The 25166-nt window shown below is 48.7% G+C and overlaps 11 protein-coding genes across 11 annotated transcripts; 5 read left to right on the top strand and 6 right to left on the bottom strand.

The window, feature by feature from the left end:
- Window positions 1-16: 16 nt before the first annotated feature.
- Window positions 17-1547, bottom strand: M430DRAFT_135713 (hypothetical protein; the record flags this gene model as incomplete). The annotated part of the gene is made up of 3 exons (XM_024862419.1): window positions 17-39; window positions 92-827; window positions 882-1547. 3 exons carry the CDS (start codon window positions 1545-1547, stop codon window positions 17-19), a joined length of 1425 nt encoding a protein of 474 aa, XP_024723170.1.
- A 268-nt stretch (window positions 1548-1815) lies between these two features.
- M430DRAFT_135718 (hypothetical protein) lies at window positions 1816-3378 on the top strand. Its single transcript, XM_024862420.1, has 2 exons — window positions 1816-1938; window positions 1989-3378. Exons 1-2 carry the CDS (start codon window positions 1879-1881, stop codon window positions 3075-3077), a joined length of 1149 nt encoding a protein of 382 aa, XP_024723171.1. The 5' UTR covers window positions 1816-1878; the 3' UTR covers window positions 3078-3378.
- Window positions 3304-4939, bottom strand: M430DRAFT_33702 (hypothetical protein). The gene is made up of 6 exons (XM_024866419.1): window positions 4855-4939; window positions 4689-4793; window positions 4633-4638; window positions 4501-4580; window positions 4154-4450; window positions 3304-4102 (listed from the first exon to the last, which is right to left on the bottom strand). Exons 1-6 carry the CDS (start codon window positions 4914-4916, stop codon window positions 3321-3323), a joined length of 1332 nt encoding a protein of 443 aa, XP_024723172.1. The 5' UTR covers window positions 4917-4939; the 3' UTR covers window positions 3304-3320.
- Window positions 4940-5091: 152 nt separating this feature from the next.
- On the top strand, window positions 5092-8294 carry M430DRAFT_40326 (hypothetical protein). The gene is made up of 3 exons (XM_024867387.1): window positions 5092-5964; window positions 6013-6462; window positions 6517-8294. The coding sequence occupies exons 1-3, from the start codon at window positions 5109-5111 to the stop codon at window positions 8193-8195; spliced, it is 2985 nt and encodes a 994-aa protein (XP_024723173.1). The 5' UTR covers window positions 5092-5108; the 3' UTR covers window positions 8196-8294.
- Window positions 8295-8689: 395 nt separating this feature from the next.
- On the bottom strand, window positions 8690-11877 carry M430DRAFT_116982 (hypothetical protein). Its single transcript, XM_024861654.1, has 4 exons — window positions 11374-11877; window positions 11081-11318; window positions 10900-11017; window positions 8690-10848 (listed from the first exon to the last, which is right to left on the bottom strand). The coding sequence occupies exons 1-4, from the start codon at window positions 11550-11552 to the stop codon at window positions 8912-8914; spliced, it is 2472 nt and encodes an 823-aa protein (XP_024723174.1). The 5' UTR covers window positions 11553-11877; the 3' UTR covers window positions 8690-8911.
- Window positions 11878-16877: 5000 nt separating this feature from the next.
- On the bottom strand, window positions 16878-17689 carry M430DRAFT_98086 (hypothetical protein; the record flags this gene model as incomplete). Its single annotated transcript, XM_024870095.1, has 3 exons — window positions 16878-17415; window positions 17471-17569; window positions 17616-17689. The coding sequence occupies 3 exons, from the start codon at window positions 17687-17689 to the stop codon at window positions 16878-16880; spliced, it is 711 nt and encodes a 236-aa protein (XP_024723175.1).
- A 1085-nt stretch (window positions 17690-18774) lies between these two features.
- Window positions 18775-20071, top strand: M430DRAFT_64791 (hypothetical protein). The gene is made up of 3 exons (XM_024869131.1): window positions 18775-19038; window positions 19086-19169; window positions 19221-20071. Exons 1-3 carry the CDS (start codon window positions 18874-18876, stop codon window positions 19992-19994), a joined length of 1023 nt encoding a protein of 340 aa, XP_024723176.1. The 5' UTR covers window positions 18775-18873; the 3' UTR covers window positions 19995-20071.
- On the bottom strand, window positions 20040-20888 carry M430DRAFT_56953 (hypothetical protein). Its single transcript, XM_024868647.1, has 4 exons — window positions 20510-20888; window positions 20382-20439; window positions 20271-20334; window positions 20040-20215 (listed from the first exon to the last, which is right to left on the bottom strand). The coding sequence occupies exons 1-4, from the start codon at window positions 20768-20770 to the stop codon at window positions 20149-20151; spliced, it is 450 nt and encodes a 149-aa protein (XP_024723177.1). The 5' UTR covers window positions 20771-20888; the 3' UTR covers window positions 20040-20148.
- Window positions 20889-21024: 136 nt separating this feature from the next.
- M430DRAFT_116990 (hypothetical protein) lies at window positions 21025-21642 on the top strand. Its single transcript, XM_024861655.1, has 4 exons — window positions 21025-21082; window positions 21148-21219; window positions 21281-21328; window positions 21390-21642. The coding sequence occupies exons 1-4, from the start codon at window positions 21080-21082 to the stop codon at window positions 21582-21584; spliced, it is 318 nt and encodes a 105-aa protein (XP_024723178.1). The 5' UTR covers window positions 21025-21079; the 3' UTR covers window positions 21585-21642.
- A 513-nt stretch (window positions 21643-22155) lies between these two features.
- M430DRAFT_135737 (hypothetical protein) lies at window positions 22156-22836 on the bottom strand (the record flags this gene model as incomplete). The annotated part of the gene is made up of 2 exons (XM_024862421.1): window positions 22426-22836; window positions 22156-22364 (listed from the first exon to the last, which is right to left on the bottom strand). The coding sequence occupies exons 1-2, from the start codon at window positions 22457-22459 to the stop codon at window positions 22156-22158; spliced, it is 243 nt and encodes an 80-aa protein (XP_024723179.1). The 5' UTR covers window positions 22460-22836.
- M430DRAFT_33710 (hypothetical protein) lies at window positions 22654-23478 on the top strand. The gene is made up of 4 exons (XM_024866420.1): window positions 22654-22722; window positions 22779-22869; window positions 23010-23202; window positions 23273-23478. The coding sequence occupies exons 1-4, from the start codon at window positions 22689-22691 to the stop codon at window positions 23303-23305; spliced, it is 351 nt and encodes a 116-aa protein (XP_024723180.1). The 5' UTR covers window positions 22654-22688; the 3' UTR covers window positions 23306-23478.
- Window positions 23479-25166: the final 1688 nt, after the last annotated feature.

The following is a 25166-nucleotide window of genomic DNA, read 5'->3' on the forward strand; positions in this document are numbered from 1 at the left end:
ACATCTATTTCTCCTTTTACCGATCTACTTCACCGAAAACTACAAATGTGTTAGTCATCAGAAAGAACAACCAGCGAAGCAAACGACTTACCCAAATCCATAGTACCAATGATGGCGACCGCATCTGCCAACAAGTGTCCTCTCGAAATCTGGTCGAATCCTCCGAGATGAGCAAAACCTGGTGCTCGGATCTTGCATCGGTATGGTCTCTCACTTCCATCGCTGACGACGAAAACGCCCATCTCTCCCTTCGGTGCCTCGATAGCAGAATAAGTTTCTCCAGGGGGCACGGTGTAGCCCTTGGTAAACAGCAAAAAGTGGTGAATCAAGGCTTCCATGTTCTCCTTCATGGCGGCTCGTGGGGGTGGGGAGATCTTGTAGTCCTCGACGCGGACTGGTCCAGGAGGCATCTTGTTCAGACATTGGTGGATAATCCGGAGCGATTGTCGGAATTCTTCCATTCGGCAAAGGTATCTGTCGTAGCAATCGCCATTGACGCCAACAGGGACATCAAATTCAACTTCGCCATAAGCATCATAAGGCTGGCTCTTTCGAACATCCCATGGAACACCAGAACCGCGAAGCATAACACCAGTGAAGGAAAGGTTGAGGGCATCTGCAGCAGAGACAACTCCAACTCCCTTCGTGCGTCCAATCCAAATACGGTTGTCGGTCAGCAGTTCTTCGGTCTCATCGATACGGTCTGCAAACTGGGTAGCCCATTGATAGATATCATCCAGAAGGCCGACAGGGAGATCCTGATGGACACCACCAGGTCGGACATAGGCAGCGTGGAGACGGGCTCCGGACACTCTTTCATAGAATTCCTGCGCTGATTTTAGCCTCCCTGTTTATAGCATTCCAGAACTTAAAATATTTACCATAAGCTTCTCACGCTCCTCGAAGCCCCACAAGAAAGGCGTAAGTGCACCAACATCCATTGCGTGAGACAGGACAGACATCAAATGGTTCAGAATTCGGGTAATCTCTCCAAACATTGTTCGGATCCACTTTGCACGCTCCGGAATCTCGATGTTCAGAAGCTTCTCCACTGCCAGAGAGAAGCACTGCTCGTTGGTCATCATAGAGACATAGTCCAATCGGTCGAAGTAAGGTAAGGCTTGGATGTAGGTCTTGTATTCGATCAACTTTTCTGTGCCGCGATGCAGCAGTCCCACATGAGGATCCGATCGCACGATCTCCTCTCCATTAAGCTCGAGAATCAATCGCAACACACCGTGAGCGGCAGGGTGCTGGGGACCAAAGTTGACAGTGTAATGCCGGATCTTTCTGTTCTCGACAGCAGACTCGTCGGATGTTGATTCTTCGGGAACCACATTGATGTGTTGCGTGTCGTAGGGGTCGGTGGGGTGGGCGAAGTGCTCGTTGGTCGGAATCAGCCTCGTCCCTTGGTATGGCTCAGGAGACCTCAGAGAGGGGGCAGCTGAGAAGGCACGTATAGGAGCTCGTGGTGATAGCGGGAGCGCGGGTCGCAAGCAGAGGCGTTTGGCACTGCGGCCGGCCAGCCGGGTGAGGGATGCAGCCATTGAGATCGAAGACACCAAGAAGCCGGATGGTGGTGACCAGATCTCAAGCTTCTCGGATGAATTGAGGAGCAGAAAAACGGGGTTGGCGTCCAAAGAGTTGCCTCCTTTCGTCTTGGGTTCGTCAATGATGAGGTTCACGACCTTTCGGCTCGAGATATAATAGCTTTCTGCTTGTCTCTCATTGGCCAGCGTACCGTGCGGCGACCGACAAGGGTCGGCAACCCGCCAAAAAAAATACTTGCCTGTATAAAAATATATAATTCTTTGACGCCCCGCCATAGCATCACATTGCGACCAGAGGCTTCTTGAAGAGCCTCTCTCATGCGCAAACATGGCCGCGCACCCGCTACGATTGAAGAACCCGTCGCCGGCTGAGCAGGAAGCGCGAAAGGTACGCAATCCCCTCCGCTGCTCTCTTCTGCTTGTCTGATTCCCGCCCAGATCGTCGGTGTCAACGCCGAAACCGTCACCAATGTCTCCTCCACCGACTTTCCTCACCACTACCCTGGAGAAGACCATGCGTGGGATAAGAACAAGTTCCAGGAATCCTTCCAAGTCCAGTTTCACCACAATAAACCCTTCGATGCGTCCTTCTCCCTCATCGGCATAGATGCCTCCGTTGCCAATGCATTCCGGCGCATTCTGCTGGCCGAGATCCCTACCCTCGCCATCGAATACGTCTTTGTGAACAACAATACCTCTGTGATCCAGGATGAAGTCCTTGCGGCGCGTCTGGGTCTCGTGCCTTTGAAGGGCGGGAAGGAAGGGCTCCTCTCATTCTTAAAATGGTTCAAGAAACCTGAAGAAGACGCTCCTGCGGAAGAGCAATTTTCCAAAGCCTACGACTACAACACTATTGCACTATCCCTTAAGATTGAATGCACCCGGAACGAAAACGCCGCCCCGGGGGAAAAAGATCCTCACAAACTATATCACAACGCTTATGTCTACGCCAAGGACATCCAGTTCAAACCGTTTGGTAGACAGTTGAAGTACTTCAGCGATGATGATGCTATTATGCCTACGAATCCTGATATCCTAATTGCGAAGCTGAGGCCCGGTCAGTGTATTGATGTGGACATGCACGCTATCAAGGGCGTGGGGAGCGATCATGCGAAATACTCTCCTGTTGCAACGGCCTCGTATCGTCTACTACCAACTATCACGATCACAAAACCTATACTGGGTAAGGATGCTGAGAAGTTTGCAAGATGTTTCCCCCGGGGTGTCATTGGTCTCGAGACTGTCACCAAAGAGGAAGCGGCGCAAATAGGAAGTGGGTACGAGGGACACGAAGGGGAAAAGAAGGCTGTTGTGAGAGATCCCATGAAGGACACAGTTAGCAGGGAGGTCTTACGACATGAGGAGTTCAATGGCAAGGTCAAGCTGGGAAGAGTACGAGATCACTTCATCTTCTCGGTCGAAAGTTTGGGACAGTGGGACAGCGACGAGATGTTCCTGGAAGCCGTAAAGGTTTTGAAGGTCAAGTGCGAGGGGCTGAAGAAGAACTTAGCAGATATGACAAGATAGAGATGGCTGTAACACATGCATTGCAGGAGTTTGGGATCTGGCGTTCATGGGCACCTTGAGGAATCAAGGCCTAGGGTGTAGATAAAAAAGTAACCTCCACATGATAGATATCGTCTTGTGTAACTCCGTTCTCATGCTCGTCCAAACCATGCAAAACTGTGCTAATCATCCTGTTCCCTTGGTGTCCCGCTAATCTCGCCGAAGTAATTGCTTGTCAAGGCTCTTTAGAAGCTCCAGCCCCATTCAGTGAGACTTAAATGGCTTTGAGAATCGGAGTCGGTATTTGAAGTTGACGCTGCCCAATGATGGGTCAGAAACTCCTATCTCTTCGCCATCTTCAACCAGCTCTCCCATCTTCTTGACCAAATTGGGTCGGGTCTTCAACTCCAAACTCTCGGGGCTCTGCATGTAGATCGTCTTTTGCTCTGAGCGAATGGATGGCTTCTTCAACTGCGCTTCTGGTCTCGCGGCTAACGATTCAATGAACTCTTCAAGTGTAAAGTTCGGATCGATTTCCATATTCCGCGCGATATTTCCACAGACTGGACAGTCATCCTTCTTCTCGTGCTTGAATGTGTAGGTGTAAATGCTATCATTACCGCTGTACATCATGTAATTCTCCTCAAACCCGAGCGATGGATTTGTCGACGTCGCAATCTTGAAGGCTTCGTTACAGCAGCTTGCAGCGATAATCGCGTTTGTTGAGGCAATAGCCGGAATGATGTTCTTGACTACTCCTTGTGTTAATGAATACGTAACACCACTAATGTTGAATTCCTGAGCTCTCGCCAGCGCCTTCTTATAGAGCCAGGTGATGTGTTCCGGGTCATCATTGTCTAATTTTGGGAAAGGCTTCTCCTGCTCCCACGCCATGATATGCGCCCATTCGATACAGTGTTCTGGTTGGCGTGGGATGGTTGCTAGCGTACAAAGTGGGACTGCGGCTCTCGGGGCATGCATGTCAAGTTGACATTCAATGCAAGAGGTCATGGTGGGGAATATGACCCTGGATTGGCCCTTGAATCCTGGTATCTCTGTTCAGTCTTGGCCATACAGGTCAGGGTAGGATACTATACCTTCAGTGCCTCCATCAATAAGGGGTTTGAGGCTTTCCGGATTTTCATTATCTACTAGGTCAACCAACGTTGAGTTGATCCATCTCCTAGCCTCAATACTGTCCAAGCCGCAGATAACGATGTTGAACTGCATATAGAACTCGTCGTCCTTGTCCTGAATCTTGCAGTTGTGTGGTGTAATTGAAACACCCTTTACCCTCTTTTCCACAAATCTTGCTGCTACTTCAGCTTTCGATTTGCCAACATCGCTCTGTCGGAATAAGAACTGTCGGTTGAGGTTGGAGACATCGATAGTGTCTGTAAAAGCTTCAGTAAATGGACATTCGGGAACGATTTTAATAATCTACCCATGTCTATGACGTGTATATCCTTAAAACCAGAGAGCGCCAGGTCCTTCAAGATTTCACAGCCTAGACCACCAGCACCGCTGTTTGCTTGTCAGCAACCATGACTATGCCAACATGCTCCAGGAAACCAACATGACTCTGCAGTAGTGTTAGAGAAGAGTGACATTCTGAGCGTTGAGTTTACCAACAGAAGTTTCATTTTCTCCATAGCAGAAACAGCCTCCCCGCTTGCATCAAAACTCTCCTCATCTGTAAAGGGTCCTTTCTTTTGACGGACATTATCCAGGTAGATCCTAAAGAGATCATTAGCTTTTAGCTTCTCCCAGAAGGAGACTCGGAAGGGAAATCTTGTACCATCGCGAATCTGGCACAGTCGGTGCCTGCAGTGTAGAAGCCACCATGACTGGTTGTGACATTCTAATAGACAGTTTTGGGGATGCTGAAGGACGAGTTCCGTTCGTCGCTGAAGGTGCGGGCGGTTCTTATCGCCCTGCATAGATTACTTTAAGCGCTATCATAAGCGCGTTAGCCGACCGGCCGCTTCATCAAACTTCCGCCACCAATTCCTTTTGGAGTCCAAATGTCTCCCAACTTGAGCTGCAGCGGCTATGGAGGGCTTGCTCACACCTGTGAGAACCTCATACAAGACCCCAGGTCAGACGCTGGAGGAAGAGCTAGTCGAAGTTGGAAAGCGGCCTGAGGCTATTCCAAAACCCACCTCGCAGGCTGAAACACCAGAAGAAGCTCTTGAGATATTGCGGAACAAGCCGGATTATGAGGCGCTCATTTCCACTTTACGTTATTTCAAAAAAGATGACTCTGACTTCAATATCTCCTCTCCAAGCCCTCTGTCAGCTCAGATAGTACATGTTCTTGTAGCAGAAATCATCCCGAATTACTGGGATATTCTCCAAGAATCACACAGTGCCGCGAAGGCACGAAAGCAAGGGCTTTCGAAGAGAAATTCGGATTTGGAACTACTTTTATCTTGCCTACGAAGTGTGACGGGTCTGAATGCTATTCTGTTAAATTTGAAGCAAGCTATCCAGCAGTCTCGGGAGCCAAAGAAGACCATAGGAGGAGGCTTCAATATCCAGGATGTCTTAACAAGACTTTTGCAATTGATATCTACATTGCTCGAAGGGGCTGATACAATTGAGAGGATTTCGAAGAGCATCTGGGGTCTATTAGATGCTCCATCGAAACAAAAAACTATTTGGAACGAATTTCTCAGCGTAACAGCAGGCGGAAAGATCTTGGGAGTTTCAGCCGAAGCGGAGGATATTATCAACGAACTTAGCAAGGATGTTCAACAGAAATACTGGGTTTCAGATGGCACTCTGTACAGCAGATGGTTCGCCCAAAATATCACCCATTTAGCCAGAACTATACCGTTAGAATCCGAACAGGAGTGGAAACGCTGTGTCGAGTTGCTCAGCAAGTCTCTGCGTCTGGGGTATACTGGTAAGCTTTCCAGTTCGAGGCCTCATGACAGGTACTGACAGGATGCAGAGAATATTATCAAGGAAATTATCGGCATCCTCATCCTGAAGCCCCAAGATCATTCGGCAAGGTTCGAAAAGCTCCTTGGCGGCCTGTCACATTCTGAGCAGCGCAATTTTATTCAGGGGATTCTCAAACTCATCTCAAGAGAATATTTATCGGTATTAGTTATTTCGGAAGATAATTCCAATTGGTACAAGCAGGATGCGGACATTGTTTCTGCTGCTGCCAGGTTGATCAACTTGGTATTGGCAAATGAAGAGTCACGCAAGGCTCAAGTCATATCATGGTTGACTGCTTCCTCTGGCGCTGGTGTCGGTGACGGTATTGCAATTCGACGCGCATCTATCGTAGCCCTTGCTGCAGATAAAAGCGACATCGAGGCTGTTTTTGATAAAAGTCTACAGCAATTTGGGGATCAGCTATATATTAGACATACTCCTGCTATGCAACAAGAAGGTATGATCTTCCTATTTTATATGTTCCTATCTCAATGCTAAAGTTATGTTCCAGCCCATGCCCAGGTTCTACTCCTATCTGCTGGATACGTTCACCGAAAGGCGCCCCTGCACCTTGCTATGACGATGAGGTCGGGGACTTATCTGAGCGCGATATCTAACAGGTTGGCTGCACCATCGCCTCGTGCTCGCTTTCTGGGAATGGTGGTGGGCGAGGCTTTGTCTGACCTGGTTGATAAAGGAGACAAAAAGATGGTCTTCAAAGTGGACGAAATGGATTCTTCAGAAGCTAAATGGTACAAGAGCTTAGTGACTGTCTCGGATACTCTTGGATCTCTTGAACCTCTCATGTCCCGGACAGTGGCCAAGGTTGCTAAGAAACCGCCCGCTCGCGCTTCCCAGAAATCAGAAAAACCTCAGGTCGTCCAAGAGGGTTCAAAAATCATTGCCATCGAAGAGGTAGACGATGATGATGATGGTGAGGACCAAGGCCATGAATCAGACAATGATGGTCTGGTTCCTTATGCGAAGCCGGATTCGGACGAAGAGGATTCGGACGAAGACCCTACCTTAATCACGCGCAATAAACCAACAGCTCCAGTTTATATACGAGACTTAATTAATTATCTCAGGGATACTGAGAACTATGATAAGCAAAAGCTGGCTCTACAATCAGCAGCATCACTCATTCGACGGAAAGCCAACTTCGGTACAGAGGTCAGCTCACATGCGGAAGAACTTGCGACACTCCTGGTGGGCTTGCAAGATAAATACGACATGGAAGACTTTCAAGATATGCGATTACAAGGGATGATCGCTATTCTCATTGCCCAACCTCTAACAATGGGTAAATGGTTCTCCAAGACCTTTTTCGATGGGGACTATTCCATCTCACAGCGTGCCACTGTCCTCACCACTCTTGGATTAGGCGCTCGAGAATTAGGTGGTTTTGGCAGCGGGGATGCAAAAGCTACTTCGAAAGGCTCCCTTCCGTCGTCCTCATTTCCATCCAAGGCTCTTCCCGAACACTTGCATAGAATCTATGGAGACGCAACTTCAGAGGACACAGCGGTGGACCGACTATCAACCGAACTTTCCAATACCATGATAGCCCCCATGGCTGCAGACCTGGCTGATAAACTCACCGGCCCTTCGATCCTCAAAGTCAGAACATTTTCCTCTCGCATGGCCGTCGAGAAGAAACGGAAAAAGCCAATTGCGAATTCGCTGGCCAAGATTGTGGCTGATGGCTTTTTCTTTCCACTTACAGGTCGATTCTTCATACACCTTAGGGCCTACGGCTCCGGCCGGTCGAATGTCGTCTTCCAACCATACCTCCTTGCTCTCTTCGTCAAGACACTGTCCCTGCTCCTTCACGCCAGTGGACCTTCCACTCTCAGCCTGCCCCAAATGACATCTGAATTCTGGGACTTGCTACTCAGTCTCAGAACACAAAGTATTGGGGATATTACCGTCATCGAAGCCATGCTTTTCGCATTCCTAACCATTTTCGACATCAATGAGGATAAGAGGAGACTAGTTGAAGAGCATGGCAGACAGATGTTAGAGACGCAAGAGTGGGTAGAAGGTATTTTTGGACGAGTGGGAGCTGGAGGGAGCCAGGAAGATGAGAAGGTCAGGATGCTAGCCGCTGGCTGCCTGGTCAGGATAAGGGAAGTGGTGGAAAAGTACCAGGCTTTGCTGATGGGAGATCTAGCTAGTTTCCAAAATTAAATTTCTTGCGCTCTGGAACTGCTTCCTTTCGACGTGGTGCACCTTATTTATAATGTCTAGGAAGGTGTCGGATCTAGACAGTGGAAAGATTTTCTCGGTATCCAAAGCTCTATAATCGGATCCGATAGAAGTAGAAACAAGAAACACGTTCTGGTACTAATAAATGCCAACCCCACTACGTCACATTTTATAATAATATTGAGAATATTAGTCGAGCTCTCCATGCTCATGTGTCTATAACGAGATGAGCGCCTTTGAAGAACGTTCACATTCACATGCCCTAGTCTTTATATTGTCTAAAGCTGGTATCATTTTTATGCTATCTAGCACTGTAACCAGCCATCCCTAATGGTATTGTCCCTCAAACTGGAACTCCATCGCTATGCTTTTTGTTATAATGCCAGCCCTTTTGGTATCATCGTAATTACTCAAACAATTGAAATGGGGGGGGAAAAAGGGTAGAAAGAAAGAAAATCCGCAGCCTGTAGCCCTAAAGCTATCGGCTCGAAGTTGCGCCTAGTCGTAATGACCATTCCTCCAATTGGAGGGCCAGCATTGCGCGTCAAATGTAAATTGAAGTATCCCCCCGTCCTGTACTTTATGCAGTATTCCAAACAAGTTCCTGAAGAAGATCATCACTCCGGCCTCGGGCCCCTTCCTCAGTCAATGATGTTTATTACCAGCTCTGTCTTCCGTTATTCTCAGGCTGCTGATGATTAGAATTTCTTGTCCCCGTCCTTCTTCTCTCGACGAGTGTTGGTAATTTGTGATGAAGCATATACATCACGAAATGCCTCCAACTGTGCTGTCATCGCACCAAGCATCCTATTAAACTCATCCTTCATCTCTTCATTGGAGGCCAAACCAGATAGTGCTCGTTCAGATGGAGGATTAGGTAACTCTGGAAAGTGAGCAAATGCGTAAGGTTGATCACTCGAACGTCGTGGAGGTGTTTTGGGGGGGCGTAGTTGAGGTGGCATGGGCCCGGATTCGGAATCGGAGAAGACTGTTGCTCCATATGTTGAAGATTGCATATCCCCATTATTATATCCGTTTTGACCTTCTGCATCTGAAGCTGAAAAGGCCGAAATTTCTGCCAAATCATTCACTGGATTCGCGGACTGCAGATGCGTTGGCATAATGGATTCTTCGGTGATGTAGATAGAAGAATCGACTTGATCTGCATGGAGAGCAGAATGTGGCTGGATCAAGGAAACATGCCTTTCGAGCGCAAATGGATTAGTTGATGTAGTCACGTCACTCGTCTCAGACTCAACATCCGAGGAAGCTGTGGATGGCCGACCGTCGCTGGGAAAGATATCAGGTATTACATCCGGCATGCTCATGTCTAGGTCAATCAATGACTCTCTCATAGACAGCCGGTCCAGGGTAGGTTGTGACTGGCCCATAAGTCCACCGCCAAATGCACCAAGGGGCTCTGTTGGATGGTGAACTAAAGCAGGACGATCACCAGAGCCGGGGGTCACACTGGGATATGGCACATCGTAGACCATTGGAAATCGTGACACTTCAGGATCTGCAGAAGCAGGTGGTACCATAGTGGGAAATTTCCAGTCTTGTGTACGACGGTTAGGGTTGACATCCGCGGGATCGCTGAGGGCCGGTCGGCTAAAGTCATGTAAAGTAGAGGCATATTCGTCGTCACTCTCTTCTTGAGTACGTCGGCCAGCCCTAATTGTTTCCATGTCAGGGAAGCTAGACAGACCAGTATCCGAATCGTGTCCGCCTAGATCAATCATCGTGTCTCTGATAGAGGTCTGAGCAGAATCGTCTCGAAGGGGTAAATCTGAGGCCGGCTGCTGCATTTGTCGGCCGTAATGGTTTCGACTATTATCTTCATAATTTGAAAGGGTATTCGGATCGAATATCTTTTCGAGGGGCGCTGGAATACGCGCTAGGGCTTCCGGAGGAGGTCTTCGCCTCGATTGTTTTTGGGCTTGCGGTTTTTGGGGACGAGAAGTTTCTTCCGAGAAGAACCCATCTAATTCAACCGAGGTCCCATATGCCTCGTAGACATCCTGAGCGGTGGATTCTCGGGACACCTCCTGATCAAAGGACGCAGTTGTGCTGAAGTTCCACTCATCATCAAGTAGCGAACTCGATGAACCTTCCGCCGACGGCCCTTGAGCACCACCCAGCATGAACAGTGACTTTCTGCTTCCTCCATGGTCTTCCCACATCTTGAATGCTCTGACAAGATGCGTCAGTGATGATGCAGGGTATCTTGAGCTCGTATTGTAGATATATGGATGCTTTTGTACCTGTTCGATAGTCGGCCGTGCAGTAGGAAGTTCCTCTAAACAGTACGCTACGAGGCTTCGCAGGTCGTTAGAATAGTTTCCCCCCTCTAGTCTTGGAACGTGATTCTTCAAATGAGACCCTAAGCGCTCATAAGGGATGAGGTTTGCGGCATTTGGCGGAAGCCCAGTTGCCATCTCATACACCATAGATCCAAAGGCCCATATATCGACTTCTTTCCCGTAGCTGGGCGTAGGTGAGAATAATTCTGGAGCCATCCAATGTGGTGTACCGATGACTGTGGATCTCTTGTCTAATTTGTTCTCGATAATTCCTGCCACGCCAAAGTCGCAAAGCTGTACACCTCCTTCCTCGGTGATGAGAACATTTGCGCCTTCAAGACATTAGGACAGTCCTAAAAGGACCGAGAAACGAATCTGCTTACATTTGATATCTCTGTGTATAATCCCCGCCTGGTGAACCCACTTAATGGCTTCAGCTACTTCTCGTAGTATTGGTATAATCCACTTCTCCTGTAGCCCACCGGGAGCAGTAGGCTTCATCTGTAATCATGGTTAAATTCGATCCAGAGCTGAGAACTATAATCCTGCAGGTTGAACACTCACAAGTGTGGCAATACTCCCACCACCGCAATACTCTGTAATCATCCACATTGACTGCCCCACTGGCAAAGCCTCGATAACATGATTGATGTTGCGGGCGCGGTTGTCACTCAAAATCCTTAACGCGTTGACCTCTTTAAGAAACTCGCTATACGAGTCTGCGTTCCGAGGGTTAACAGTATCACTCTCATCAATATCTATGATCTTCACTGCCACAATGTCTGCCGAAGTCATATCTTTTCTGTGCGGGGGAGTCAGTGATGGTGCACGTGATATGCTTTGGGCTGGATGCTTACCCCTTGTACACCCGACCAAAACTCCCTTTGCCAATGAGCTCCAAGAGAGCGTACTTGGGGGGAGGTTTGCCAGCCTTGTTAGCCAATTCAATCACAGTAGCCTGCATTTGCCGCGCATCTTCAATAGCTTTGGCCTTGACCGAGCTGAACTCAGTTGGCCGGACCTGGAGCCTATCCATCCGGCTGTCAGCTTGATGGGCTCCGGAGGTGGTGATGAGCGTTATTCTAAAAAAGACCGGGGAGCGCCAGTTTTAGAGAGTTTGTGTATTTGTGAGGGTGATTGTATGTTGTTGGCAGACGGTGGCTGTCTGTCTAGTTGTTGTCTGGATGCTTGATTGCTGCGGAGACCGCTGTAGCTACGTGCGCCAAGTTGCGGAGGACCTTGCAGGACTGCAGAGCTGGATGGAGCTTGGTATTGAATGGATTGAAGAGGTTGGTTAGAAAAAGGAGGAGGAGGATTAGTAGGAAGAAACCCAATTGCAAGGCCGATTTGGTTCTGTAGAGTGAAATAAATCACGGGTCAGTCTTGTTATCGTGAACTCTCTGCGAGGCACCAAGGCACCAAGGCCAGGGGGTGGGGTCACGTGGCAGGGGGTTGCTTGGGTAAGCATTATGCGGAAAAGCAAGAGCTCTCAACGACTCACACTGGGGTTTTGCGGAAAAGCGACATCAACCTGGAGACTTTCTTAGCACTACCCACAGAACCAGACCTAACAACAACTTACATTGCCAGATCTACCACCAGCACCTGCCAGGCGGTCATTCTGACCACCTCTAATGGGAATATGTGGCTGTCTCGCTGGCATTGGCGGACGCCAACCATAACCTTCACGCACCAGGCTCTCTTCTGCTTCGTTAGCTATGTGCTGTATAGGAGCTGTTGTGTAAATGACACTGAACTACTTGCTAGGTATGTGGATCCTACCTTGTTGTCGCTGGCCTTCCTGGCTACGTGTTTGCTCTTCGATAAAGCGTCTATTCCTAGCAGCAAAAGTTTGCTCGCTGGTAGAAGATCCAATTGCCTCAGATCTGTATAGGACCCCTGCTGGCCGCTGTGCAAGTTGGGATCGACTGTCATATGGTATATGAGATCTGCCTTGTCCCAGTGGTTGAAGATCCTGGCCTTGATCTCTTAGCTGGGCTCGTCTCACCAGTTCATTCTGGAGGGCTGTATCTCGATGGTCGCTCCCATCACCATGCTCTCTTGCCTGATTGCTGGACGGCTGGTTTCGCCTTCTCCATTCATTTCGGAGGGCTGAGCTTATATATGGACTTCCTTCGCCCTGTCTCCTTCCTTGTTCACTAACGTGCCGGTTTCGTTCTCTCTGCTCGTTTTGAAGGGGTGTGTTTCGGTGACGACTTCCTTCAGTCAAAGCAGAAGCAGCTCTTTGCCTAGGTCGCTGAGATGTTTCTTCTACCAATCGCTGGCTACGTCCAGGAAGCTTTGGATACGGCCCATCTTGGCTAAGTCTAGTTTCTTCCTCAGAGTCCTCAAAGTTCACTCTCGGAGAACGTATTCCTTTTTCTTTGGGCCGATAGCTACCACTCTGATGATTATGTGGCAGTCGACCTGGTAAAAATTCAGGCTGCAACTGTGCCTGTCGTAGTTCTGGCGCTCTAGGTTGGTTCATTCGGGGAATACGTGACGTGCCTGGGCCATCACAAAATTGTGGTGGTACTCCTTGCAGTCGATGGCCAGACTGTGTGGTGTCTCTGGATCGCTCGAGGTCTTGTGGTATTAAACCTCGAGCCCTTGCTACAACGTTACCACTCCTCGAAACCACTGCTTCTACTCTACCACCTTGCACTACAGAACCAGAAGACAAAGCAGTAGTCGCTATTCCTCCGGTAGTTCCCAAATATGGAGATGGAACCTGAGAGCGGTATTCATTAGTGAATGAATTATTTTGTCGAACAGGCTCGCGGATCGAATTAGACACCTGTGGTATCATTTCTTGTGCGTCATGTCGGCGGTACCCTCTATGATTTGGCCTTGATGATGCCGGAGCCGGTGATGGTACAGATGCTTCTTTCAATTGATTTAATCTTTGCTCTTCCTCTTGTGCACCTAGCATTTTCAGATATGGAATGACGTTTTCTGAGGTGAACTCCATATTGGGCTCCGGAGTCTGTACTATCACTTGCCCGGTTAGGAGGTTTTCCGCGAGCTCCCATGCTTCTCTTCTCTTCTGATCGACCTCTTTGAACGCATTGTTTGGTTTAATCCCTGGGGCCACCATACCAGAACCTGCCCTTGAAGGTCTCAGTGCAAGGGCTCGAGTCAAGGTATCAGGGCGTGGACCCGCAGGGCTTGGCTGAAGTTCATTGTCTGATGTATCTGCGCTATTCGGTATAACTCTAAGCTCTTTACGGTAGAGCTCGGCGTGATACTCGGAATTCTGATTCGATGTATTTATCCCGGCAGTTTGGAGGTCTTCGTCAGATTCTGGTTTCTCGCTATAATCTGAGCTGCTATCATCTGATGGTCCACCACGGCTCGCGAATGTTTCGTTATGACTATGGGGGAGATCTCTCGCAGATCGGTTATTGAGCAACACGGGACCAAAGGCTTGCGTGGCACTTCCCGCTTCGGCTGCATGTTCGACGAGGGATTTAGGTCTCTCATAAATCGTCAAATCAGCCTGCTGTAGGTGAGCATCATCTGCTGGATATTCCTCAGCTGGATAATTTTGACTTTGAATGGCCTCGGGAGATGCAGTTGGCACAGTTGATGTACGAGACATAGCGATTTCTTCATCTCCATGCTCGTTGACCGACAGGTTTGGCATTTTCTTGCTCGATAGCAGAGCACGGTCCCACTGAAAGACGGGTGCTCCCTTTATTGGTAACCCAAGCTCTTTGGGGTCGACTTCTATGCGTGGCTTTCTCCGAAACATCAGTGTCTCCTTCATGTTCAAGCGGGAACCTCTGGGGTCGACTTCCGCTGTTCTCTGGCCAATCAACGCCAGCCTACGCGCCTCTTCGTCCATATATGCTTTCGAAAATGGTGGTGCTCGTCCGATGATAGAATTTCTAAGGTGCTTCTGTCTACGCTGAGCCAAGAAGCGGTCACTCGCTGTTCGACTATCGCACTTTCTCTGACTATCCTTGTTCCTTGCTTCTCGTTCTTCGGCAGTCTCGTAAAATACACTGTGCTCTCCTCCTAGAGGGTTCTGGTTCTTGTCGAAAGCAGGTCCGGGGTCATCAACCTTGAGCGGCGTCCTGACTGGAGGTGCAGACTTTGGAGGTACCGGGTTGAGATGTGGGTTCTCACCATGGATCGGGTCGGGGAATTGCGATTTTGAGCTTTTCTGCTCGATTGGAGGTGCAGCCCCCTTATTGCGATGACGCAGCCGACGGATCTTGTCTTTTAATGGATCTTTGTTCGACACGATGCGATTGCTAAGGCCTTGCGGAAGATTCCAATACTGTGGGTCAGCCCTTGGGTTTTTAAGTAGAGTCCATGCCTTTTGTATCCTCGTCCTAAGAGTCTCCCTCGTGGTCCCTTTTTGAGGCTCCTTTTGGTCCAACATATCCGTAAGTGGTATTGACCGCTGCGATTGGATGGAGGCTTCTTCTGGAGCTACCGCATTCTGCGCCTCTCCATATGCAACTCTCTCTGTTGCTAGAGCCTGTCTCGGTAGTTCCTGTGATGGAGGCTCGTTCAGCTCCTGGAGTTCATAGGCTCCACCAGGATACTCTTCAGACAAAGGGGCTCCGGTGGGATCGTCACGATCTGGAAGGTTTTGGGATCGAGTAGGAGTTGAGCCTTTCTCATCTCCTCGAAGAAAGCTGGCTGCTTTCTTCCTATGGCGACCCATTTGGGCTGCGTGTTGATGGATGGGTTGATGGATGGGTTGATGGATGGGTTGATGGATGGGTTGATGGAGAAGTGATGGAGAAGTGATGGAGAAGTGATGGAGAAGTGATGGAGAAGTGATGGAGAAGTTGATGGAGAAGTTGATGGAGAAGTTGATGGAGATGTTAATGGGAAAGTTGATGGGGAAGTTGATGGGGAAGTTGATGGGGGAGTTGATGGAGAAGTTGATGGGGGAGTTGGTGGGGAAGTTGATGGAGAAATTGTTGTGTGTGATGTTTTGACTTGGAGTGGAGGAATTTGGCCAGAAGTAAGTGAGAACGTTTGTTGTTGACATCTAATCTGCTCATTTCTAGACCACCCCGCGAATTCAATGATTTACACTTTCCGCAACGACGATGCTATCAATCTTTCTGATACAGCAGAATTCGAAAGACTTGAATCTGAACCGCGTAATTCGAGATCCAATCAAGATGATACTGAATCTGCATTGACTTGGCAAACTCGGGGTACCTAAGAATTACATACTCTGATGAGTACATCAGGCCTATGGCTTTTGTACTGGTATATATCAATAGGTATGTACTCGACCGCTGGTTTCGAGAGCAACCGCTTTATCATGGGGCGTGGGTCTAGGGATAGCGAACTCGGGTTTCTTTTCTGCGTTCGATTCTTTGCATATTGGTATCATCTGAAGAAGTTACTCTAACAACCATTTCGCCCTGACGCTAGGCGCACTGGACATGGCCATTGACATTCTACAGATCCCACAGAGAATCTAAGCGCTACCAATCCGAAAGCTTTAGGACTTCACGGACAGATGTTTATGAATCCGGCAGGCATTCCCGACTAGCCTGGACGGCTTTTCTAGCTACCCCGCCCCTTGATTTGAGAGAGCTTCTCAGCATGGCGAAGGTGGTACAGATCTCACAGTACCGATTGGCGGTACCCTTGCTGATAGAGGGTATATAAAGTGATTGTTACTCGTGGAGAATGCGAATCAAGGAAAAGAAGCCAAAATCGGGGACTTTGTGTCGATGGGTATGGGACCTCGCTCCAATAATATTTTCCTCGAGCAGCGCCCCCTTCTTATGTTTTAGAACCTAATGACTTTGCCTCGACATAGAGTTATTCAAGAGAAACTTAATTTTGACATGCCTTTCATTATCAGGCCAGAAAGGAACACAAGCCACCTAAGAGAGTAACTCGAGTTTCCTTCACGTAAATATTTGTAGAGCAGGGCAGGACATATACTTTTAGATCATTATACACAGATGTTTTCGTGGCAGAGGTACGTTCAACAGAGTCAGAAAGTAACAGGTGAAAGGGGTGGAAGACTTACAAAGAGATCTTGAGAGTAGAAGGCTATGTAGAACTTGCCAATTTACAAACTGCAAAATGCTAAGAGTTGAGATCACTATGTGAAAGCTTTAGCTAGGTATAGTAGTTGCGAAATCACGGTCATAAACAATCAAGACAGAGATAAATGGGGGAACAAAGTTGGGTAATTCATCTCATTTGCTATACATGGAGACAAAACAATGTGCAACAAAAAAAGTGCACAGATCTATCGCTCCACCCTCAGGTATCAAGGCAAGACAATTCCTACATACAAGAGCTATTCCCAAGCCAGTAGAGACGTTATCTATACAGCATCCATTTCCAAAATGAGTGCACTGCAGTTCACTCATGATGTAGCAACAGGAGAAGCAGGGATATAAGCAACCATAGCTTTGCTCGCTCCCTCCATACAATACTGGACAACCTCCACCTTCTTTCCCTTTGGTGCCAACCGTGCGATCTGTCTCAGATCACTGGTTCTCGGCAAGTACAGCGCCGAATCCATTCCTCTGCAGGCATCATGGATCTGCTTTGCAGAATAAGGCTGCATAGTATTCAGACTGAAGATTTTGTCTGATGTATAACCCGGCCCTCCCCATGGAGGCGAGCCAAAGATGACAGTTTTCGAGGGATCGATCCATGTATTCGATGAGAGATACGAAAAGCAGTCGTCATTGACCCAAGTTATTTGATCACGGACACCATAGAGTGCCGCGTTGTGTTGTGCGCAGGCGATTACTGAGGGATCTTTCTCGATGGTGATGACCTGTGCCCACCGTCCGGAGAGCGCGAAGGCGATGGAATTTCCGCCGACACCCCCAAATATGTCAATCACTATTGTTTTGGAAGGGTCTGCAAATGCGGCCAAGTCCTCGGCTACTTTTCTATTGAATGGTATATTAGCAAGAGATAGGAGTGAATGAGATTTGGATACCATACTTCGCGACAGGCTCAGGAGTGACGCCAAACCAGGCGTCATCTGTCATACGGATTCCTTTGTTGTAGCATGAAAAGATACTGTTGCGTTGATGCCAGTATCTAGAGATCGTCAGTTTCAGTCATGGGGAAAAGTGAATTCACTTACTTCTGGATGTCCCACGGTACTTCTGACACGTGAGAGTAATGGTGGCACTCGTCTGTGAGCGGAAATAAGTTCATGTTGGAAGCTTTGGAGGCTTCATCTGTGTCATCAATGCCATGACTGTGTGATAAAGAATCCCTCATCTTTCTGTCGCTTTTTCGACTTCTCTTCTTGTCTCCATGTTCAATTTGCTCCTGCTCAGTCGCCTGTTTTTCGTGGGCTCTGCGTCGCTCTTCCCATAGATTTACACTTCGAGCGGAGGCTGCAAGTAGCTCCTTGTGCAGTTCAGGAGCGCACTGCTCACACTTGTAGTTTTCTGATAATTCCTCGTCCTCTGGACTGACACCCATGCATACCTTGTGCTGCCAACAGCCACAACTGCTACAGGCAATCCACGCATCGTCATCATCTTTACCCTCCTCGGGGTCACCACAAACACAGCGAATATACCATTCTTCGGGTTTTGGAGACCGTGCTCTCTTGGAAGATTTTCTCCCCATTCTTAGTACCCCGGATAGAAAACTAGGGGCATCAAGTCTTGGCGACTTTCCTGAGAGTGAGAGGAGTTTTGAGTTTAGGTTTCTGCAACCAGATTGAGCATCCAAATAGGTGCTTCTACTACCTCCAGTGAAAGTAGGATTTCCTTGTCCGCTTGCAGACGTCTCTGCACAGTAGCCCCAGGAATCGAAATTATCGATACCGGATGGCCGCTCTACTAGCGGTTGAGGATCTTGTTCTTGTGGGGATAGCTTTGAGAAGCTGTAGACAAGTTCAAAGATTAAAAGAACGACTTCCTTCTTTAGCCCAGTAGAGTAATCGCAAGTTCTGGGCCAAATTCCATACTTGCAGCCTCGGGCAGACAGCTTCAGGAGTGTATTCAAATCTGGAAAATTTCAGTCATACCGATCATGTCAAAAGCCTCTCAAGGTTATAAGCCTATACTGAACTTACCTTCAGCTTAGGATCTTATTGAGATCCCAGTCTCGCTGATTCTACAGAGTAAAGGCCTTCAAAATCCCAAACGGCGTTGTCGATGTTGACCACGTGATGCCCAAATCCAGAAAATCGCGGAGAATGTCCATTGGCCAGAGCAGCCAGCGCGAGGCTGGGCTCAGGACAACTACTAGGCCAGATAGAGTAGCGGATTCAGGGACACATCGACCTCAACATCAACACCAACGTTACGACTTGATCCTCGCACAAGAGTTTGAGGCTTGAGAAGTGCAGGGGATTCGAAAGACATTATCAGATCTTTGAAATCATGTTCAACGCGCTCAATCGCTTCATATCTCGTCTGGACTCGGAGTCTCCAGCGCAGCCTTCGAACCATGGCGCATTTGGTTTCCAGGTCTTGAGAAACAAGAATCTGGAGCTTGGCATTGAGCCATGGTTTGATTTTATAGTTGGAATTAATGGGCGCATGATTGTATGAGCTTCTCGACTTTATTATCTTACAAATACTGATGTCTCCAGGACGATTCCGACCCTACTCTCTTTGCCCAAGAAGTACGCAACTGCGCTGGTAGCACCGTGACACTGGGTCTATGGAGTGCGAAGGCAAGTCTCCCAGATGGCTTCCCCCTCTAATAAATGCTAAAAATCCATAAGGGGCAACGGACAAGGACAATGCACATTCCCGTACCGGCAAGCAACCCAACATTGGGCCTCACTCTGCAATGGACATCCCTTTCAACTGTGTCCAATATCTGGCATATTCTCGACGTCCCGGCCTCGTCACCCGCCGATCTTGCAGGCCTTCTGCCATACAGCGACTACATTCTTGGGACTCCCGAAGGCGTATTGCATGGCGAAGCTGGCCTCGGGGAACTAGTTGAGGATCATATTGGGCGGCCACTGCGCCTATACGTTTACAACAACGAGTACGATGTCACAAGAGAAGTCACCATTCATCCAAGTAGGGACTGGGGCGGAGAGGGCGCATTGGGTTGTGTGCTAGGGTACGGAGCATTGCATAGACTGCCAGCACCTTTGAGTGAGCCTCTTGCTGAACCAGGAGAAACGTTGTTCGAGACAGAGAATGCTCGATTCTCGAACGAAGAGGTCCGGCCCCTTTCTGGTAGGGAAGATACACCACAATTCTTTGTCCCTGCAGCAGCATCGGAGTCGGCAGATCTCCTAGTTCCAGCTCAGCTTGCAGCCCCACCGACCACATCAATATCGCACAAGAAGGACAGGAAACATCATGGCCATAGTCCGAATAAGTCTTTTATGGATGATTATTTCATGGAGGGAGAGAAGAAAAGCCGAGAGCTAGATCACGCGCCCAGTGCAAGAAGCACCCCTCCACCACCGCCGAAATCTGGTCCACCAAAAGCAAGCCCGGTGGGAGAGGCACATACCGATGATAAAGGTGTAGAATAGAATTCATGATATTTTGGTTCCATTTGCTCAGTACACCCGACTATTATACAGTTGCGCAAGTTCCTCTCGAGCTGCATAAGAGTGATTTTCGTTAAAGTCATTCCTACACTCCCGAACACATTCAACCTGGTTCCCTTCTATACCTAATAGCCCGCTAATTGATAAAGTTGACACAGAAGAAGTGTAGGATTAAACTCCCAAATACATAGTCCGCAAAAGCTCTGGGCGATTATTAGTATTAACGCAGCTTGTATAAAGTTTAATCAATTCTCTTACCTCTCTGGAGATACTGAACCAAACTCCGCCTTATTCTCCTCATTCGTCTGTATTCTCAAAGAAGCTATATCTCATCAGCCAATGTACCCTCTATTTCAGATGGAGCCATACCGGTCAATACAAACTGGCCCACTGTCGCCGAAAATCCCGAGAGAAAAGCATTGAATGGCTATAGTCCCACAGTTATTAGCTTTTTGTACTCCTTTTGGCATTCTGAATGAGAGGGTGGGGAGGCATACGTAGTTCCCAGAAATAAGACAGTAGACAAACTGCAGAACACCAACCACCACCAGGAACAACATGAATATATCCGTTAATTTCGTTCTTTGCGGTGTGGTATCCAGGTATTGCTGCCAGGCATGTAATGCGATCTCTTGGGGGCTCTGGGTGTTTGATTTGGCTTTGCTGGAAACAGGGACGGATGCCGCAGCACTGGTGGATGATGGAGTTGCCGTCGACGAGGGCGTAGTAGGTTCGCGCGCATTGCGTTTGGGCGCCATGATGAGAAGCTAATTGTGGCTGTTATGTCCTGTGCTCTGTATTGTCGGGCTTGATTGTCTCTTGCAATTGAAGCTGTCTGTTCTGCTCAGCCGTGTCCGGTCTGGAGGCCACGAAGCGGGTTCCAGGATTAGCTGGGGTCGGGGTCGCGCGATGGAAGGTGCCGAGGGAGGCTGATCACGAATTCAACGCCTGGCGTCAGGACTTCCTTCGTAGGCGTCAGGATATTTCTCCGTACACTCATACACTCTCAATACACGGAAACCCATCCAAAATACCTACAGTAATTCGAAATCTTTCCAATCGCAAATATGGTGAGCCTTGCCTTCACCTACTCCCGAGTTCTACTTCCCCAAGTAATAGGCTGATATAGCTCCAGGGCATCGAGGCAACCTCCGCATTCATTGTTGGCGCTCTTACAGCTGGCGGCGGCACCTTTGGATACATCAAGGTATTCCCACTCAACACTATCTTATATCTTACATTTGCAGCTTCTTACTGATATTACTTAGACCGGTTCTGTTCCCTCCATCGCCGCCGGTCTTACCGTTGGTAGTCTGGTACGGGCTTGCTCCTCCGTAAGTACATAAGGTATGCTACAGATGGCTGACAGCTCTACAGTACCTCCTCGGAGGCTATCGTATCCAGAACCGACAATCGTACGGAGTTGAACTTGCACTTCTTGCCTCCGTTATTCTTGCTGGATCATCTATTCCGAGGGCTTTGCGGACCCATAAACCTCTGCCAATTGGGCTGAGTACGCTTGCGTTGTACGGGCTGTATACTTTCGGAAACGCATACAGACTGCAGAAGTAGGGTTGATGTTGGTGCCACACATAGCTTGTTAACTATGGGTGTCTGTGCATGATTTTTGGCTTGTAGCGTGTTATTGATATCAGCCGTGTAGGGCGTGCCACCTTCCCTTGCTTTGCTCCCAGTGCGGGGTAGGATGGATGCGGAGAAAGTCTCAGCTCATTAATTACTTACTACTATCGAGGACTTTTCATTAATTGTATCTCGGACAAGCAGAATAATGACTTCAGGTGCCCAAGTAATAGTAATAAGCTTGAGAAGATACCTCAATGGGCCAGACGTATCTGCATCATTGCATCCCTGCACAGCTGGGTATGCTCAACACACCAGCTTTCTTGAAGCAGCTCGATTATCGATCACGGCCAGGCACGCTTCCATTTAGTGTTGTTCATTCCAGAGCAGACCAGGAAAGGGGAGGTATCCATTGTACTGTACATCAGCTTCCAACTCCCCTGAAGCTTATATATCCGGGAACGCCTGCAATGCATCAACGCCGCTTCAACCACAAGGAGACTCCGTCCCAAATGCTCCAGGAAACCCCACGCGCCATCAGATGGGTGCCCTCCATTCCCAATCACGAGTTGGCATCGATCTCGGCCCACTTTGCCTTGATTTCCTTGTTCTTGATCTTGGCCGCTTCTCGATTCGCTTTCGTTCGCTCAAGTCTTTGGGCTCGCAGACATTTGTTGACTTGTGTCTTTGCACCGTTGCACATGCCCATTGCTTTCCACATGAAACCCCGTGCGTGGCATTCGTCGAGGATGTTCATGACCTCCTCGCAAGCTGTCAGGCGTTAGTCGGATGACGCGCATGAGGTCACATCAGTTCAGAATAAAGCAATTACCTGTATTGTCCTTTGTGTGCAGATGGGGATGCATCGTGAACAGTATGCAGATATGCACCAGTCAATTGATACAGAAGTTCTTCTTCGTTTTCTTGTAGAGGCTGTAGGTACTGTGGTGGTTGTGGAGATGACTATCGAAAGATTCCAATTTGTCGGCAAAAGCTCGGCACCTCCCGTTCGTCGCGTTTCTCCAAAAGAAAGCTCGTCCCAGAAGTCCCAGACCCCTCAATCCAAGTCTTCAAAACCATCCTCTGTAGGACAAAATGGCACAACAGATCACCCCGCGAAAGCAACAGGGTAGGTATCTCTAATATAGATGTCCGTGACTGGCCTAGCTAACAGATTACTCTCAGAGCTTCAACTCCAATACACAAACTACAAGAACGGGCTGCAGCAAATCGCCCAAAAGATTGGTGATGTCGAGCAGGAGGCTGAAGAACACAAGTTTGTTCCCAACTTTTCTACTGTATTCTGAACGTTATGTGGCTTAGATCTCGCCCGCGCTCAATCCTGGGCATTCCTTTCCCAAGTTCAACCCCAGATCACACCGCTGAAACGTGCGCTCACCGCTTGTGTACCAACAGACTCGTGCTAGAGACCCTCGAGCCGCTCTCGGCAGACAGAAAGTGCTTCCGGATGATAAATGGGGTCCTGGTTGAGAGGACGGTGAAGGACGTTATTCCTGCTCTGAAGACAAACTCGGAAGGTCTGAAGAAGGTTCTCGAGGATCTGGTCAAGCAGTATAACGCTAAGCAGACCGAGATGGAGAAGTGGAAGGTATGTCTAGTATTCTACAAAGCAGGATGCCTGGCAGGAAGCAGATAGCTGACCTCCATATGCCGTACAGAAGAAGAACAACATCCAGGTTGTCCAGCAATAAGGGATTTCCCCCAGATGGAATGTGAGAGGGGAGGAGGGAAGACTGGCAAAAGGTCATAAGGCAGTCCAATCATTGCAAAGACTGGAAGAACCATGCATTCACGACTCGGAGAGAGAGAAAAGGTGACACCGCAGAGAGCATTCATACCCAAATCCCGAAATTAATTCAAGGCGAAACGGAAAACGGAAAAAAAATAAAATCTTCCTACATCACGAGGCTCTGTGCTACGTCACACAGCCACTATAAGGACCCAGAGGCTTGGAAACTGATGTGTTGTACAGCCAGTGAAGTAAGGCTATCGATCATTCGACCGGCGGTTCGAGCGTCTCAGCGCCCAACGAGAAAGCCTCGCCTCATGCCTTGATGCCCTATCATTGAAGGCTGTCAAAATTTAAAGGCTAAGACGGTCCCGTCTTGTCAGTTAGGCTCGGCTGAAGAGAGGCGCGCGCTGGTGTTTTGTCAACGCATGTGCGATAGCAGGGTTCCTGTGATGGGGGTCGGAGGAGGGGTAGGGAGCGTGTGCGGGGTGTGTATCGAGGGTCTTGACGGAGTACAGCCGGGCGTGAAGCAGCAGGAATAACAATATGGAGTAGTAATAACGACATATTACACTACTATGGAACCTTTGCCTAAACATTATATGATTAGGCGATTGAGCTTTTTCCCATCATGCTCGAGGTCTACAAAGCACAATATATGGATATCTATCTATAAGTATCCATTGCCAACTGACTGATACACCTCACGGTTAGAGCTCGGCTTGAACCGGGTACAGTAAATCCGATAGATTACCTCCTGTGACCAAAGAGAGGGTAGAAACAGAAGATCCCCTGTTGATCAGAACGAGAACGATGTTCCTACAGTCAACAAAGGACTCTGCACAGCATCATGTTTACAGGGTGCTCCTGTATCACATAAATATAACGTAAGCCGGCGCAAGGGAGCACAGCACAGCAGAACAAAACAAAACAAAGCCAGACAACTTACAAAGCCAGTCAGCTCAAAGAAAACCCTGGATTTGTTTCCATGCGGGAGCCAATCAGAAGTCGAATCCAGCTCTATTTCCCATTACTGGTTGCTCTGCAGCAATTACGGGCGCTTCAGTGCCGCCTTTTGCCTTTCGTCACTTGCTTCTTGCTTCTTGTCTTTGATGATTATTTGTTGAGAGTGAAAAGCTAAAGCCAAAGGCCTTTGCATGCTGCTGTTGAGGTTGTTGTGCCAGTATTTGCCGATATCACTATATTCTTCAATAATATCCAACGTCGAGTTGTCATCAACCGGCTTGACACTAAAAATACCGGACGGCTCTGCCAACCGAATTCTTTATCCATCCCGAACCATCCCCCATCCCCACTCCTCTTCTTTCACCAATCACCACCAATTCGCATTCGCATTCCACACGAGCACACCAATCGTGCTGCCCCTCCGACACCTCTTGCAATTGGATCAAAGGCCTCTCTACGGACACTCGACCCTTTAACCAGCGCGCACAGTGCCTAGGTACTTGAACGTCCTGGAACGCAGCGCGCGCCGCCCCGTTAGCTAGTCGCGTTCACCACTCAACCACCCCACGGTTGCGTGCGTTATCATATGCACAGCGCTCCTGCGACCCCTTCTTTGGCCTCTACACAAGGCGCATTGTGCCTGTGTCTCTTGGATCAAAATCCTCCGAAGGACCGCGCCGTGCACAGTACGGTACGTATGGCGCTGGCTAGCCCTGCCTTCGTGCACCCCTCCCTCCCCCCCCAAATGCCATGCAGTCCATCCTCTAACATGCCGTCGCAGTAACGTACCGCACCTCCTGTCACGCCTTAGCTTTTCCATTCGAGCTCCGGCCCCCCCAGAGTTACAGAGTGACGGT

The sequence above is a fragment of the Amorphotheca resinae genome, assembly GCF_003019875.1.
Source record: "Amorphotheca resinae ATCC 22711 unplaced genomic scaffold M430scaffold_3, whole genome shotgun sequence".
Lineage (NCBI taxonomy): Eukaryota > Fungi > Ascomycota > Leotiomycetes > Helotiales > Amorphothecaceae > Amorphotheca > Amorphotheca resinae.